The following is a 17,500-nucleotide window of genomic DNA, read 5'->3' as shown; positions in this document are numbered from 1 at the left end:
CATACTGTGTAGCTCTGTTGACTGGCACTTGTCGATCTTGCATTCGGTTGATTAGCACCATTCCATGTTTTACTTCTGTAGCAGCATACCTCGTGAGTTAGCTATCCATTAGCAGCACCATTCCCATGCGGGTTCAAGGGCATGCCGGGAGAGGAGGGCAACGATGCAGAAACCATCATCTGTCAAGTGTTTTAGTGGGCTGTAGCATCATCTTGCTTGTCTCATTCGAGATGATAGGCTAAGGTGTCTAACTTATATGTGTCTTAATGAGAAAGATATATACATGCCCGCCATGTTGAACGATTTGCTGGCAGAAAACTAAACCATCATAAAAGTTGACTTATTTCAACAAGTTAGGTCCGCTTGTAGTTGTTTTTTTGATGTTATGGTGTCTTAATGTCTTTCGGAACTCTGAAGTTAATTAAGTTTGTATATAAATCACGGGAACTGAATTAAAATAAAACCCACTACTCCCTCCGTCCCATAATATATAACACTACACTAGTGTAAAAAATGCAAGTACGGGACGGAGGGAGTATATATTAGACCCAAGTCACAGGTTACAAATTAACCAAATAGATGCAAACATCTGTGATTCTTTTGATTCCGCAATGATAATTAGTGTCACGTTTCTATAGATTTAGCCCTGAAGTGCTAATTCTGCTATGATTGTATCTGCTACTGATATGACTATTTGATTCCTAGGGTTCTAGTATGTGCGGAAGTGCTAGACTTGTCAATGAGCATCAACATCAGTTCTGCCCCCACGTGATGCCGGTGAATTTGCCGCGCCGCAACCGCCTCTCTTTTGATTGTGGTTCAGGTAACTGCTTGGTCCCTGCCCTACTCTACCCTATGCTCTGTGGTGTCCGGCCATCGTGCCCGGCCATGTTGTTATCATAGCGCTGGGTTTGGCATGTGGGGTTCGTCATCTGGCAGACATACTTTTGTGATAGTGGTTGTAGGACTAAAACTCCTTCCTCTATTTTGTCAAACCGAGCATGGTACTTTTTTGTTAGACTTGCTGTCGATGGAGTACATGGTCTCTTTCACCAAGTGTTGCATTTTATATAGATGGTCTCTTGCATGCAAATGTTCTCTATTAGATGATACATCTAGATGCACGGGTACTTCAGTGAGGCCTACAACAATATGAAGTCTTGATCTGTGATACCGACGTTTGTGCTTCTTGTTGTTGTCTTAGATTAATTGATGTCATTGAGTATGCATCTAATATAGCTGAGCAAGCTCAATCCTATTTTCTTGGATGTTGTTGTTGTTTGCTAGGATCAATTGTAAGTGTTGTTGTTGCATAACTAGGCAGTTGGATGAAATCTACATACTGGAAGCCAAAACATATATTTCTAATTTGCCAACAATCATATCAGGATCCATTTTAGTATGATTGGCATCTTAAAGCTATACTTGTACCTTATTTCTTACTTCCATTGCCATCTAATGAACAGGAATATTAGATTTTTGACTAAGTCTATCATCTAAATGTGAATTGCCAGAAAGCATATCTAATGCCTTCCCTGTGTGGCCCAATATATACAGTGCTTTGCATGTCTACTAAGCACATTTAAACTAAGATGGTACAGTGATTGCTGCCGAACTAGCATGCATGTGTCATGTGTGCTTAAGTAGTTATGTTTATTCATGTCAACTAATACACCACGTGCTTTGCATGTTATTTACAGTGAAGATGCTCTAGATTCAATGTTGGAATCCCTAGGCGCTACACCTGTTTTTTGGCTGCTAGGGTGGTGACCGAATGATTGTCATCGCTGTGCCCCTTCTGCTTTGGCACTGGCACCAATGGGATGACAGTGGTTGCATCGTAACCTTCATGTCCAGCTACCGTGGCTCCTCCTTGGCCACTACATCGGCTTCTCCATTGCACGATGACAGCGGTTTGCCTGCAACGGTGGCTATGTTGGCTGCCTCTTCCTTGGTTTTGGTGAGTCCCTGATCTTCTTCCTTTACCCATGTGCCTTGGGATGGCCTATGTGGCCAATTGTGGTGTTGGCCACTTGGTCAATGGTTTAGGGTTTGGTTTTGCGGTCGTGGTCTTCTCGCCACCACAATCTTATGTTTGTGATGCTCTTTTTGTTAAAATTAGTCCATGTGTTGGTTAGGGCGTCTTTTGTTTCTGCATGTGTTATTTGCTGAGTTTTGATACTCATTTAGGATCTTGGTATTCCTGCCCAGGGTGTAGATCTTGATATGAAAGGATTAATTTGTGTAGCCCTTGTAGATTTAAACATATAGATAAACTTGACTGTTAACTAAATCTTTCTGCAAGGAACGTAAGAGTTTTTGCAAAGAATTCGAGAGAAGTTTATTTCTATTCTATGAAGCGCTAGCGCACACGTACTATGTTCTCATATAGGCATGTAAACCAAAAGCCTGTCCAGAATAGATTTCTAAGTAGATGAGTTCCTTCTCTAGACCGTTTGCATGTATTTTATGGTTTAGAATCAAGAAGATGGTTCACGATGATTTGATTGCTCGCTTGGCTGTTACATGTATTTCTAGAATCAAGAACATGACTGCACACTTGGTTTTACCTCCTGATTTCTAGAGTTTGATGAAGAATTAGGGACTGAAACCTACTCTTTCGTCTCGTTGCTATGGTCTACTAGACGACATGTGATTTATACTCCTTTTTAGCATGACATGTGATATTGTAGGTGATATTGCTTAAGCTGTTCTGGAGTTGTGCTATTACCAAGTGTATATGTTCTGTGTTTATCTGCCCTGAATATATAGTATTACATTCTTTAGAGCCATGGATCATTTTACTCACTTAATTTTTTTGTCATCATACACCCTCAACTTTTTCTTGTGATGCATTCATTATAGAGAGACATGACTTGGTCTTTTGAGTTTCTAATAGTACAAGAGATTCCACTTTTGTCTATCCAAGTCGTGCTTGAGAACATTGCAACGACTCGGGTGCTTCTGATCCTCAACCCAAAGGAGGACATAGAGCCCTCATCCCACGAGGACACCAGGCCTTCCCTGGATATCGGTTCCCAATTTTCCAACTTGGATGTGAATGGGCGAGGTCCACTCAACGGTCGGTGTTGAGTATACATATGCATACACATACCCGAGACCGTCGCCATCCACGTACTTGTCGTCGTCCTCAAAGACAATAAGAGCCACAAAAAATGAGGCCAGGTTGCAGACACCATGGTTGCAACCTTCCGTTGCACAGAGCACCGTGGCAGAATAGTCTGATCCGTAGTCAGGGTTTAAGATGTCAGGATCTGTTAACTCTGTCCGGCTCCCCGACACGGGATCTCATACAACTATCTTTAGTCTTTCTCTTTCTCTTCCTCATCCTTGTCTATCTCGTCTACAACACACGCAACAAGAACGCGGCCATGGCGGCAGTCGATGACATAAGTGTCCCGGCGGATGGGCTCATTACGAGGGCGGAAATTGTTGATGGGGAAGAAGCGCTCGACGTCGTCCCTCCAGCTTTCCAGGAAGCCCAAGATCGGAGGTGTTTTGTGCACAGTGAGGTAGCGGCTTCGAAAGGCGTGGCCAGAGAGGAGGCTACACCACGCCTTGCAGGCGAGGGAGGCGCAGATGAGGACAGCGGGCTCTTTCGATGGGATGCGGATGATGATCTCCTCCACGAGTTCTTGCATATCCCACAGCTCCCGAAGAACCGGCGGCGCAATCATGGTCGCAAAGTTTTTCTGATGTTTACATGTACATTGGTTTAACAAACCGACATTGTGGTTTCTTTCTCCATCAGAAAAACTTTGCGACCATGATGGCACCGCTGGTTGTTTGGGAGTTGTGATAGATAGAAGAACTCATAGAGGAGATCCTCATTCGCAACCCGCCGGAAGAGCCCCCTGTCCTCATTCGCGCCTCCCTCGCCTGCAAGGCATGGTGTAGCCTTCTCTCCGGCCACGCCTTCCACAACCGCTACCTGATCGTGCACAAAATACCTCTGATCCCGGGCTTCCTGTAAAGCTGGAGGGACGACGTCAAGTGCTACTTCCCCATCAACAACTTCCGCCCTCACAACGAGTCCAATCGTCGGGACACTTATGTCCTCGACTGCTGCCATGGCCGCGTTCTTGTTGCGTGTGTTGTAGACGAGGTAGATGAGGAAGAGAAAGAGAAAGAGGAGAGATTGAAGATGGTTGTATGGGATCCCATGTCGGGGAGCCGGACATAGTTACCAGATCCTGACATCTTAGACCCTGACTAGGGATCAGACTATTCCGCCACGGTGCTATGTGCAACGGAAGGTTGGAACCATGACGCCTGCATCTCGGCCTCATTTTTGGTGGCTCTTATTGTCTTTGAGAACAACGACAAATACGTGGATGACGACAGTCTGGGGTATGTGAATGCATTTGTATACTCATCAGCTCATTTTTGGTGGCTCTTATTGTCTTTGAGAACAACGATAAATACGTGGATGACGACAGTCTGGGGTATGTGAATGCATTTGTATACTCATCAGCGACCAGTGAGTGGTCCTATTGAATTCACATCCAAGATGAAAAACTGGAAACCGGCATCCAGGGAAGGCCTGGTGTGCTCGTGGGACGAGCGTTCTACGTCCTCCTTTGGGTTGAGGATCATAAACAGCCGAGTTGTTGCAGTGTTCTCGAAGCACGACTAGAGACACGACTTGGTTTCTTTTGAGTTTTGAATATTACAAGTTGATAGATCATGCATTAGGTTAAGTTGAAACAGCTAGGTTCAGAGAGATATGATGTCAGGTTTCAGAGTTGTAGTTTTGTCACCTCTATACTCTGAACTCTTCTACTGTAGCGTGAGCTGTTATACTCAACACTGAAGCTAGTAAAAAAATTGAGGCCCACGAAATTTCCTGCATTTCGAAAAATATTTTGTTAAACTTCACACCGAAACAGGTCCCAAATTCAAGTGAAATTTCAAAGCAGTCTGAAGGAATTCATTAGAAATTTTAGTGGCAGCAGAGGATACTGAACTCCGGTAATCTGCTGAACATATATACTTGATGCTTCGGCTAATACAGAAGTTCAGACCAATGTCGTTCATCACCTCAAAGGCTTTGCGCCAGCCGCTGCGGGATGTCGCTGCTTCTCCATCGGCGACTGCGCCACTCCACCCACTGCCCCAGCAGCGTCGCCGCAAGCACCAGCTGCCGCACCTTGTTCCGTCACTGGAATCGAATGTGACTACGAGAAAGGGTCAATAGGTCACCGTAATGGGGACCGACGGCACGAAGCCACCAACGGGAGTCACGCACGTTTCTGGGCTGGGCTCAAAATATGTGGTGATACGTACACTGACCTTGCCTGATGGAACTGACTGATAAAATGAGAAACCTCGCAGCAGCCGATCAGGCCCGTATGGGGAACATGTGCTGGATGTGTAACTGCACAGGCCCCCCAAGAAAATGGAGCCCCCAAATTAGTTTTTACTTCTGTAAATGAAGAAAGTAGCCAATTCACTCGGGAACACAAAGCACAAGCTACGGAGAGTATTTACTCTCTGTAAATTTTCTAATACAAAATATAGTACTCCATCCGTTCCTAAATGTAAGTCTTTTTAGAGATTCCACTACAAACTACATACGGATGTATATAGACATCTTTTAGAGTGTAGATTCACTCATTTTACTCCATAGTGGAATCTCTAAAAAGACTTATATTTAGGAACGGAGGGAGTATATAACAATGTTGAGCACATGCATAATTTGGAAGACCATACACTAGTACACAGGGGGTGCAAAACAACTTACCGGTCAGCAGTAAACTCATGCCCCTTGCCAAGAACAATCACTGCAGCTAGAGAGTCAGCTATGCCACATGCTATGTAAGTCCTGAAGTCTGCTTCCAACTTCTTTGCAAACTGAAGTCAACTATCTGCCACACATAAATACATGTGTATTATTAGAACAGCGATGCTATCTACACTCATTGTCTTCATAACTAGTGAAGCGTTACGGAGACAGGAGGAGCGTCAGAGTTGTTTCGTTCAAACTTAACTGAATCGACGATGCAGTGTTGAATTCTTCAGATAACACATAATTGGGTCCTGACACAGCCTTGCCATCTTAGTGAGTATATGGTTGTACTATCACCTCCTCCAGCGCAAAAAACATTTGAGTTATACCTTCATGATGAAAGAAATGCACTGTGAGCATCTGCAATAACATAAATGCATAGAAAGCTAAAAAAATCCTTTTCAGGTGATACACTCTTTTCAGATAAATGAGGAGACACTAAACACTATTCAGACAGCTAAACAATCCGTTTTCTTGCAAAGCTAGGGGCGCAAACGTGGGCACGACTGCACGCTGAAATGCGTAGCTAGCAAACTCCTATAATTGCAGAGACCAGAACGAGTGCGTAAGTCCACCCAGAGAGTTTGATCTCACATTTTTAAGCAACAAGGTCCCTTTCTAAATCTAGTCAGGGCCTAATGATGTTCTTCGGAAACCCAAAAGAAAATAAGATGTGTGCTTCTAAATGAGCTGATCTGTCCATGTTTTTAGCTTCTCCAGTTACATGGTCAAACAATAGGTGATGCATGTCCAATGGGAAGACCATGGAATTTTCTGCACTACTGATGCTCACGTTTACCTACAATCTCATGTACTAGATCGATATCGCGCCTTGGCACGAGGGTGCCGGTCCCATGTTTTGATCAAGCAAATAATACTAAGTCAGTAGGAATCCAGGTTTAGCATACACATTCATACAGGATAACAATAAAGCGAAGAAGAAATATTCAATTGTGATAGTAGCGAGACAGCATTGCTCAATATCATCACGAGACTATAAGGCAAAATCAATTTCAGTGCGTTCGTAAGATCACAAAAGATAGCCACTTGACATGAGTGCAACTTCGTAATCGATCTTCTAAAAAGTGGGTACACAGTGTGTAACAGTTGCATTTTTAGCATTGAAGGTAAAGGCACATATATGATGCTCTGGAAGCTCTGTTGTTGTCACAAAGTTTTGACCAATTTCTTGTGATAGTCGCTCTCCCATCGACACCCTTAATAATTCTGACCTGCTCCATAGCACACCCACGCGCAAGGCAAACCCACATGTTATCAATATGATGTTCACAGTACCTTGCAAGGTATCTCCACGGAGATGAGAATTACTGAAAACATGGAAGCATATGATGGTCAATATCACCGGCAAGCAGAGATTATTTCGATCAAGAAGAATGTGCAGGTAGAGATTTCACCAGAGTGATGGAAGTCTTGTTCCTCCCACAAATGTAGTACCTGATGGTAGGTTTTGGTGTCAAATTGCCTTAGTCGATCAAGCTCGTACGGAGATATTTTTATCTTCTTTGCATAGATGCATCTGCGCCCAAGGGTTGTACCATACTGGACACACAGTCCTGCGTATTGAGCATAAGTGTTTGACTTTCGAGAAGTATGAAGTGAGAGACATGTGTTTGATAGTGAGAGACGGGGTCATACGACAAATTGATACATCTTATAGACTATTACATCGTTCACTTAGTTTTACTGACCTACCAAACTACCAATGCCGTGAAAGGAGATGTGAGCTATTCTATTTCTAATCACATGACCCGGTTCTATTTAGTTTTTACATTTGCCAGTTGCCGATCCAAACAGAGGAAATATGAAATTTACATATGATATATACATACTATTTTATGAGGAATAATGATAAAATCTGATGATAATTATAAGCCGTTATAACAAAAGAACTGTTGTATATACTACTACGCCATGCCAGTATGTTACCTCTTGTCTTGGTCCTCTCACAAAGGCATGGTTCACTGCAGAGTCTTAACCACTGAGCATCAGCATGTCAATTATTAATTTAACAATACGACTGAGAGTATAGTAGAACCAAGATGAGCCCTGGTAAATGTCAAATTAAACAAAGAGGATTACTGTTAGCATGTACCTAGTAAGATCTGTTATAGTATAAACATCAACCAACCACATTAGTAACCTAAACTGGAGGGTACAGTAGAACCAAAACTTATATATTTTCACCATATTTTAATTTAGTCGTACGAGTGGAAGAACCCTTTCAACATGATTGAGTGGGGAAACATAAAGCAGCCAAATAAACATATATATACACAGGTGATACAGACAGAGCATGTCGAAAGGCAATTTTGCAGAAACACTGTTACATCAATTTGCATCAAAACAATATAATTAAGTAATTAACAATCACCCAATAAAGAGGAAACATGTGACAGTAAGCATGATAAGAAAACACACTACGTATCTTCTGCATATAGCCCCCTAATGTTGCAAAAACCTTTTCTGGATCAGTATAGTACCTTGGTACATGTGATTTTGTTGAGAAATATTTTACCAAATAAACCAACCAATCCGTCCTTGAGCATACAACATCTCCCGCATGAGCTCCGACGACGGGAGGAGCAGCGGTCAGAGAGAGAGACACGCAGAGAGAGGGGGTGACCTGGAACCTCGACGGAGTGGAGCTCCAGGCAGCAGAGCTCCGACGAGGCCATCACGCGATGAAGATCGCGACTTGGGGCCCGATCTGCCTCATCGAGAGCCGTAGAGGAAAACACTGGGGACTCGATCTGCCGGTGCTCCTCGCCTCCCTACAAAGGGAGAGCGCCAACTGGTGGATCAGGAGGAGCTCCTAGGGGCGACCTTGATGGGGAGAGCAGTGGCAGCATCATGCTCAGGTGGACGGGTTGGTAAATGTCACCCAGAAAATAAAAGGCTTACTATACATATAAATATGTCCTCCAATGTCCATGAATTTTGATGAATAAGCTTCAGCTAAGAACAGAGTTGGGAGCAACCAAAATCATGCAAATAATCAAGCATAAACCTAAGAATATGTCATGAAGTTGTATACTGCTAAGTGATGTTCGTCCCACTACTTTTGCAGCCTAAGACCAGTTTCTATAGTCTACCCTCCTACATTTGTTGCCTATTCCAGTAAGTAGATGGCCCGAGGACTGAATAATGAATCTATGTAACTGAAAAGACAGAGCATTCACACATCCCAATTCTGAACATTTTGGTAATTTATATGACAGGCTGTAACCATATTAAGCACTCACAATTGATTATTTCCTAATTGGTCACCTAAACACCCTTTAATATACTATGACCAATAATGATAGAAGTCATCAAGCTCTTTATGATATTTTTCTACTTCAGACTGCAAATGACATTAAATGAGTGCTCAAAACAGAATATAAAAAATAAAAAGGCTGAAGGTACTTCTGACAGAACTCTCAGCATTATTTTGGTATATAACTTAAGCCCTGGATCAACTAATCTAGCATGGTAGCTTATTCTTCTTAACGAAAGCACATATATGTAAGAACTGTTAGTTAATCACAAGTCCAACTAAATTAGCAAACCAAGCCATGAATGGGAGCAAGCATCACCTTTGTAGAGAGAGTGGCACAAGGGAGCTCTGCTTCTCCTGCCATCTCCAACCCCGAATGCCGCCTCCAGCCCTGCAGCTGCCATAAAATTTGACACAAGGAAACCATGTGATCACTAATTAATATCAGGAAATGGTCGCATCAGATATCAAAAGACAATACATTTTCTTAGCCGAAATGATTCCATTGGTAATCATCCAGTAAACAATGCTACCACCCCAAGCCAGTGAAAAGGGATGGAGAAAATAAGCAGATTCATGCTAAAGAAAAGAAGCCCCGCCTTTCTTAGTATATATATAGGAACCTTCAAAAGCAGAGTGAGCATTACATATATTATTACCAATTAAGGAAATGATAAATAAGCTAGTAATGCTAATTAGAGTTAGTCGATAAGATCCATGAAAATATTTATCGACCATTTGTGACTCATCAGTAGTATAGCAGCACGATAACCTTTTACAACATATCTAACTCTAAGCAACCCCAAGTTCTCAGGTTTGAAATAATTTTAGACAAACAACCAACTGATTTCTTTTGAAGTTCAATTAACATCTCGGCAGAGAACACACTGTTAACGTTTCCATGTCGTGAACCTAACCAGCAACCATTGCAAATTCTCAATCGAAGGATTCCTCAAACATAAATATGAGAACCAGCTAGGGTTCTGAACCAATCGGGCACCCTCCTCACCCATACGTGAATCCCAACCATCCATATTTAATTTCATATTAATAACTATATGAGTAAGAGCCAAACCCCCCACTGACTTCCATGGCCTACAGGAAAAGCAAATGGAATAGGTCGTATAATCACCTCTGGACCATGCCAAACATAACTGAATAACTTCATATGAATAACTATATGAGTAAGGGCCAAAAAATTGACTGGTTTCAGCCGATGCCCGATTGACCAGCCTTTGTCAGACATAGCAAATCATTGCATTAATTTTGTTAAAAGGAACATGGTGAGCTTGTAAGACAAACTGAATTTAAACTTTTAAAGGGCATGAGTATTCAATGAAAACACTATACAATTTTGAAAAGGCAGTGGGTACTCCTTTAAAGAAATTAAGATGGATCTGAAAGCACTTCAACAAAGTTATCAGAGTCTCAGTTTTCTTATTTATGCACTATTCCTTGATGCTGGAAACTAAATAAAGCTAGGCAATAGAAGAGCAAGAGGAGCTTACCAGCAATAGTTCATTCATAAAACTATTCTGATATGACCGAAGTCAAAACTAAATTACTATTAGTCAATCGTGTACTATATGCACCACATAGACACCTTGAGGATGTACACACAGGTGCGACAGATTGGTACTATAACAAGGTGAGGAAGAATCATGCTTACCAAGTCCGCGGCAGCCTGCAGCATAACATGATAACCCCACTCTCCATTCCTAGTTTGTTCAGTAATAAGCATACAAAAGTTAGAAGAGTTCATCCTTCCACTCTAATTAATAAATATTTACTGATAAATAAATAGTAGAAAAGGAGCAGGCACTGACATTGGCATCTTCTTAAGACATTCTCTGTAATCCAGATTACAGTACACACATAATTTAGCTACACCGCGAGGTCCACACCAATCAAGTATTCTTAAGCTACCAATAACTAGAAATCAGAATTACTACTGGATGTGCCTCACACAGTCATTGCTCTAGCTCCTGCAAGCCTGTGAGCGTTATGAGACTACCAGCATTCCTTGACATATCAGATAATTATCTCCACAAATGAGGATGATCCATGCGCGAGTCGCTCCTTAATCCGGCGTCTGCTAGCTTTGTCCGCCTTGGATCTGTCAAGGTTGGTGGCATTGCAGTCGCTGCATGGGAATTCATCCTGCAGCTGGATTATCAACGGCCACACAGCTCGTTCCATCACAAGCCTTACATAGTCTGTCACCTTGTCTTCATCCTCGCACCCGTGGATCACCAGCAACTTCAAGTTTAGGTGCTTCAAATCCTTGGATGGCTCCCACACCACGTTGGTCTTCTCGGCACTGTTGTCGGGCGTCTCGATGCATGAATGTCGAGATAACTTCAAGCAAGGACGTAGAAAGTAAATAACTCATGTTAATTAAACTTGCCACCAACCCGTGAACGACAACGTGACAACAATTGCAATTAAATATAAGTATAGGCCCCTAGATTTTGGAGAAATTTGCATGAATTAAATCCTAGGTAAAGTACGACAGATGAATATGCTTCCGGGGTTCTTATGAAATTACAACTATATTCCTTGTATTTCTTTCGACCAAGATACTTTGAGTGATAAAGAATTTCCATCAAGAGGCCAGGGCTTTCCTCCTCGAGGAAAACATAGGACGAACTTTTGGAGAACTCTTAACATGAGATATCCTGCAGTTTGTTTTTTGCATGGACATTGTCTCGCAGCAAAAATAGAATGTGGCTTGTATGCATTACTTTTAGTATTTGTAATAAGCTGGTGAGTAGTTGGAAATTAGATCAACTTGCTGGTACATTTTTAATGCTGAATAACCTTAGAACATATTATTGTAAAAATGTAGAATAAGTCATGTACATGCTAAGATGTGGACTAAACTAAAAAGAAGGTCAAGTAACACTTACATCAATACACGTTAGGCAAGGTGCAGCTTCAAGGATAAACAGTGTCCAGTTCAGATCACACTCATTGAAGATACCCCAAAGAAACACAGAGGTCAGGTTTCTGAACATAGCAGTGAGCTTCTTCGGATGTTCTGGCAGAATCCGAATCTACAGCAAGAACATAAATACACAGCTGAAATTGGTAGAGAAGAACATATGGTATGTAGATGCACAAGATATTTAAGTGATGCACAGAAATTAATTGTACCATTTGTTGCTTGAAACCGAGATGAAGACTTGACAGATTGCTGGCACTCCTTGACAGGCACTCGCTCAGCGCAAATGGCCTCTGCCATGCCCTGGCTCTAGAATTGAGTATTACATTGCGAAGCTCAGGAACATAGCCAAAGTGCAGTGGAACATAGCTCGAGAAGCAATAATGGCACACCACTTGCCTAAGCTTAGGGACAGAAATGAGGTTGATCTGCATGCACCCAACAAAGGTGAACTTGAGCTCCTGGATCCCAGAGTGCGGCGTGTCGATCTTAAGTGTGGAGTGCAGATCAACCATTCTGCAGAGACCCAGGATGAGGCACCTGAGCCTACCACAAGCGCGAATGAGTTCGGTGATGTCAGAAGTGCCAAATGCAAGGCGCTCGAGTGCAAGACTCGTGAGCCAAGAGAAGGCGACCGGGTAGGTGCGGCAGAAGGACATGAACTGCCGCCCAATCTCAGCAAGCTGCGGGACGGTGTTGCTTCGGGACGGCACGGATATGCAAAACTCAAGGCATTCGGTCTGGCCCAAGCTCACGACGTCCTGGACGAGGCGGCCTATGGTGCTCAGGTGAGAAGGGGAAGGCATGTAGAAGCCGAGGATAAGGGACTTGAGGGCGCTGCTCTCGGCGAGGGGAACCCCGGCGAGCAGCGACCAGGCCGCACCTGTGAACGCGTCCATGGCCTCGAGCGGCGTCGCGCCCTGGAAGTGAGCGACGTCGAGGTCCACGCGCGAGAGGTGCTTGGGGAGGCGCCGCCACCGTCTCGAGAGCGCCCCGGCACGGACCGCCTCGCGCAGGTCAAGGCGCTCGAGGATCTCGAGGAGGAGGTGGTCGGGGAGAGCGTTGATCCGGTCCGCGCCGGCGTTGAGCTTGGGCGACGGGGCCGGCCGATTGACTGAAACCCTAGCGGCGGCCTTCTGCTCCGAGGCCATGGCTCCTCTGGCGCTCCGCTCGCCACCTCCCGCGTGTGGCCGTCCATCTGGACCGGACGGTGAGCGCCGCCTCCTCCTCGGCGCGACCATCTCGATCCGACTCTCCTTCGACCCCCGCCGGCAAGCCGCTGAAATCGATAGTCCCTGGCGGATCTAGGATTTGAAACCAGGGTGGTCCTAAAACCAAAATTTGACAACAACATGTCATGTGAACGTTGGAAGTAATTACCAATAGCACATATAAATAGATCAATATGGTCTTACAATCTTACTAAAATTCTCAGTTTTGCAATAATTCTGCAATAAGGATTTACTTTCAATCAATAAGGCTAATTGGGGGCAGAAATGATGTGCGTGTGTTCGGTTCATGTAAACCTGGGAATAGTTTGACATCCAAACTAAACCCAGCCCAAACCATATGACTACACCTCTAGCAACCAAACCAAACCAAACCAAAATAATTAAGCTAGCATCCAAACCAAACCAAACTACATGCGTTTTCCACCCAGACCAATCCAAACTATATGCCATTTATGGATTTAACCCATAGTTTCGATCCATGGACAAGGAATAAGAATGGCAACCCAGTTTTACTAGGAAAAGGATAGCTTGCTGACTAACTAAGTAGCCGTTGGATGTTACAGCATGGGGTCTAAAATTATTACACAGAATGCTGGATGTTACACAATTACTCAGTTACAGAATGCATTTTACATAAATGCTGGACATCCATCTCCCTTTTCTGAATGGTTTCTTGTACCCCGGCTTTCTTCTTGATACCTGAGTTGGTACATAAAATGTGTTCTTGACTGAACCTGAACGCTCCATGTAAATTTTTTGACTGAACCTGAACCTAAAATGTGCATAGGTACTTAACAGGAGCATCATAATCGGACCTAAAATGCAAAGAAAAAGAACTTTTTTTCTTAATCACTCTGAAAATGAAGATGCAGCATGCACACATGTGGGTATTGTCTCTGATTCAGAATTTTATGTTCAGAGTGATCCTACACTGCAGTTTTTCCTTCCCATTTTGTCAACTTAAAAAATCTAGCTAATATATCTTGTCAGGTTCTCTGGGAGCCCATAAACCAATAGGCAAGCAATAGAAAGAAGTTGTTCAGAATGAATGATGTTAGCATGTGATTTGTTTGCGTAACGGAAACAACAGCCTCCAAAGGATTATTGTCCACATAAAATTCTGAATTCCATTAGCATTTGCAACTGTGTAACTGAAACTATTCAAAGCTGAAACAACACCAAATTAAAGCTAGCCGCCGCAAGCCGGTGTGACCAAGTCACCATCGCCCACCGGATTTTGGCCGCCGCAAATTTGTGAACTTCTATCTAGTCAGGGATTTGGGTTTTAAGAGCGCAATGAGAACACAATGGATATAAACAGTTATAGCTAGTAAACATTGTTGCTTGGGGTCTGTCAGTGGGCGCTGTCTGATCAGAATTGAATCAAAGACACCACTGACTGATCCCTGCCTGTGAGAGTAAGATCGATACTAGTAGCTAGTACTATGTGTGTTCAATCATGGATCCCATCCCAGTGTGCAGTATGCGTGTGAGCGAGATGGGGATGGAGATGAGATGTGATGAGATGGAGGACCTTGTCGGCGGCGGAGGCGTGGTGGTGGTGGACGCGGGCGTGTCGTCCGCCCTTCTTGTTCTGGCCAGCGGGGCGGACCTGCTTAGGCAGGTCCGGGGCGACGGCGGCCGCGGAGGGGGGCACGTGCGCGATGTTGGCGCGCTTGCGGCGCAGGTAGCCGGCGAGGAAGACGAGCGCGACGGCCCCGCCGAGCAGCGCCGAGAGGAGCGGCACGGAGTGCACGCCGTGGCCGTCGGCGCGTCCGGCCAAGCACGCCGCGAGGGAGACAGAGAGAAGGAGCAAGGGCAGGCACGGGGCGACCAAGCTCCAGTCGGGCGGCGGCGGCGGCGAAAGGACCCGGTTTGGCGGCCGTGGGCGGTGGGCGGCGGGCGGTGGAGGCGCTCAGGCTGCGTGTGTCGATTTGGTCCTCGATCCGGTTTCAGACTACGGGTCGGAACGGTCTGAGACCAGTTGGTTCCTGTCCAGACCGGGCCAACCCAGTCCAATAATTGTTAAAGCCCAGACCAAATTGAACTGATTTAGGGACTTAGCTCATTTCGTCCAATCCAAAAGCAACCCGATATGAAAACTGACTGAAACTCTGGTTTCAGTCCAAACCGTTGCCAGCGTTAGGTTCATGTACTGGATAGCATAGCAAAAAAAAAAAAAACAGACCCTAAATCAGAAATTGGGAATGGAAAATTGGGTGTCCCGGTACCTTAAATCGGGTTAACTGGGGCAGGACCGCAGGTTGCTGATTTGCTGCCGCCGGACTGGTGACTGGGCGGCTGCCGCCGGCTCTGTAGGCGGCTGGGGGTACGGGCGCAGCCGCGCAGGGCAGGGTCGCCGTAGCTCGCAGGAGGCGCAGTTGGTGCCGATGGCCGGGTGGGCGGGAAGGAGAGGCGGGAGCGGGGAGCCTCTTGTGCGGCTGGTCTCCGGGAGGCGACCGGCGATGAACGACGAGGCGGCGGGGATGGGGCGGCTGAGCGGCTGGGTGTCAGGGAGATGGGGAATGCGAACCAATTTTTTTTTTGAGCAGTGGATGGCTGGATGCGAACCAACTGGAAGAACTTCGTGGTGTGTGCGCTGTACTAGGTTAAATATGTTTGTTGGCCTTATTTTTTTTCCCTGTCCACCCTCTGCCTCCGTCCCCATGGTGGGAATTGAATGGGGAGAAACTTCTTTTTCTTTTCCACTTTTTCTCCCGTGTAGTGTGTGGCTAATTTTTTAAAAATAATACTCCCTCCGCCCCATAATGTAAGGGAAACGTTTCAAGACGGTGCGCCGGCCGAAGCTTCGGCCGGTCGCCCGCTCCAACGTGCTCCTGCTTGGTGGGTCCTACACGAGATGAGCCCAGCCCGGTCTTATCCTTCTTCCTGTCCACTCATTCCTTACCAGCGTCAGATGCATCTCCCCCGTTTCCGCTGCTGCAACCCACATCACGACGGTGAGGCTGTTGTATGGCTCAATTGGCATGTAGAGCACGCACCTTTGAGAAGCTCTCACTCCCGCGCTCCGCCCGGACGGCCTCACGAACTAAGTCGCCGTCGTCACGCCGCGTCTTGGCCTGCTCCCCGTCCATATCTGCCGCCCGAGCCCGTAGTGGCTCCAAATGTGACGCCGGGAATGGGGTGGGGGTGGGGGGAGGAGGAAGAAGGTTGCGCCAATATTTTCTCCTCCTCCAGCCGCCGGAGATGCGGCGCTCCGTGACCTCCGTCCCCCACCGTTCTGCTCCTTCCTCCCTCTCGCGCAGTTTTTTTGGGCAATCCTCTCGTGCAGCGCAGCTGGACCAGGGCCCAAGGGCTTTCTTTGGTGATTCAGCTCAGCTCGGCCCAACAACCTAGCCAGGGTTATGGGCCTGAAATAACAGGACGATCTAGGTCTATTTCTTCTTGTATTTTTAGTCATGAATTCCGGACCTCGAATTTCGAGGCTCACAACCTTGCGAAGCATGCCTTAACACTGGAGACCGGCCGCAATACTTGGTTAGGCCACCCCGGTGAGCTTTTGTTTGTTCCTGTAAATATTGTGACGGTTTAATAAAGCTTTCGCGGGTTTGCCTCGAAAAAAAAAGGAAAACGCAGTTTTGTACTGGCATGCTCATTCGCTCTGTTTCATGTTGCTCAACTTTTTTTATAAAAAAACATTAAAAAATACTATTTAAACCTTTTTAAAAAATAGCATAATTGTTTACTTCTTTTGTTCTTTTTGAAGATGTACACCCGTAGGCATACAGTACTTGTATTCATACTAGTAACGATCCAGAGATTAAACACATACATGCAAAAGAAAAGTTGGTCCACCCCTTGCGCTGTTAACGAGCCACGATGGCCGTCAACCTCGGAAAGCTGGATCTAGCCCGATAAGGAACATCGATCCCTCCGAGCCTCTTCAACGCTGGATCCGGGGCCAACTCCAACCCACCCTTCAACAGAAGGCCGGAACATCCACCGTCTTCCGCAAATTCATAGCATCTATTTATCGCCGCCCTCCAAGAGCAGCCCATCCCCGCCATCACGCAAAGACGCAACACCAGATCGAAGTTGCTCCAACAACTTGGACTCCACAAGCCTCTCGTCGGCGCCAGCAACACCTCCAACGAGCAGGAGCATGAGCTGGAAGACCATTATTCCTATGAGCACCATCGACATCAGCCCCACCATGACACCAACGAAGGAAACTTGAAAACCTAGAAACCTTAGGACTACAACACACGCCCGAATGA

At 45.3% G+C, this 17,500-nt stretch overlaps 1 protein-coding gene across 4 annotated transcripts; it reads right to left on the bottom strand.

Annotated features, from left to right (window-relative positions):
- Positions 1–5,758: 5,758 nt before the first annotated feature.
- LOC119325336 lies at positions 5,759–15,181 on the bottom strand. Of its 4 annotated transcripts, XM_037599084.1 has the most exons (12): positions 14,797–15,181; positions 12,243–13,358; positions 11,996–12,142; positions 10,913–11,444; positions 10,756–10,804; positions 9,406–9,483; positions 8,311–8,601; positions 7,757–7,876; positions 7,225–7,383; positions 7,106–7,137; positions 6,012–6,138; positions 5,759–5,888 (listed from the first exon to the last, which is right to left on the bottom strand). In XM_037599084.1, the coding sequence occupies exons 2-4, from the start codon at positions 13,269–13,271 to the stop codon at positions 11,118–11,120; spliced, it is 1,503 nt and encodes a 500-aa protein (XP_037454981.1). In that variant the 5' UTR covers positions 13,272–13,358; positions 14,797–15,181; the 3' UTR covers positions 5,759–5,888; positions 6,012–6,138; positions 7,106–7,137; positions 7,225–7,383; positions 7,757–7,876; positions 8,311–8,601; positions 9,406–9,483; positions 10,756–10,804; positions 10,913–11,117. The 4 variants fall into 4 exon arrangements, with proteins under 4 accessions (XP_037454981.1, XP_037454980.1, XP_037454979.1 ...); XM_037599083.1 differs by lacking the exons at positions 5,759–5,888; positions 6,012–6,138; positions 8,311–8,601 and adding an exon at positions 9,568–9,709 and having other exon boundaries at positions 6,725–7,137; XM_037599082.1 differs by lacking the exons at positions 5,759–5,888; positions 6,012–6,138 and having other exon boundaries at positions 6,725–7,137; positions 8,454–8,601.
- Positions 15,182–17,500: the final 2,319 nt, after the last annotated feature.

This window comes from Triticum dicoccoides, chromosome 6B (assembly GCF_002162155.2).
Source record: "Triticum dicoccoides isolate Atlit2015 ecotype Zavitan chromosome 6B, WEW_v2.0, whole genome shotgun sequence".
NCBI lineage: Eukaryota > Viridiplantae > Streptophyta > Magnoliopsida > Poales > Poaceae > Triticum > Triticum dicoccoides.
Note: the sequence above shows the minus strand (reverse complement) of the source record. Positions and strands in the feature narration are given on the sequence as shown.

Coding starts and splice junctions, on each gene's coding strand:
- LOC119325336 (XM_037599084.1), bottom strand. CDS start 13,271: ATGGTCGCGCCGAGGAGGAGGCGGCGCTCACCGTCCGGTCCAGATGGA. Junction 12,143..12,242: donor TCGGTTTCAAGCAACAAATG/GTACAATTAATT, acceptor TTCTTGCTGTAG/ATTCGGATTCTGCCAGAACA. Junction 11,445..11,995: donor CTTGCCTAACGTGTATTGAT/GTAAGTGTTACT, acceptor CCTTGCTTGAAG/TTATCTCGACATTCATGCAT.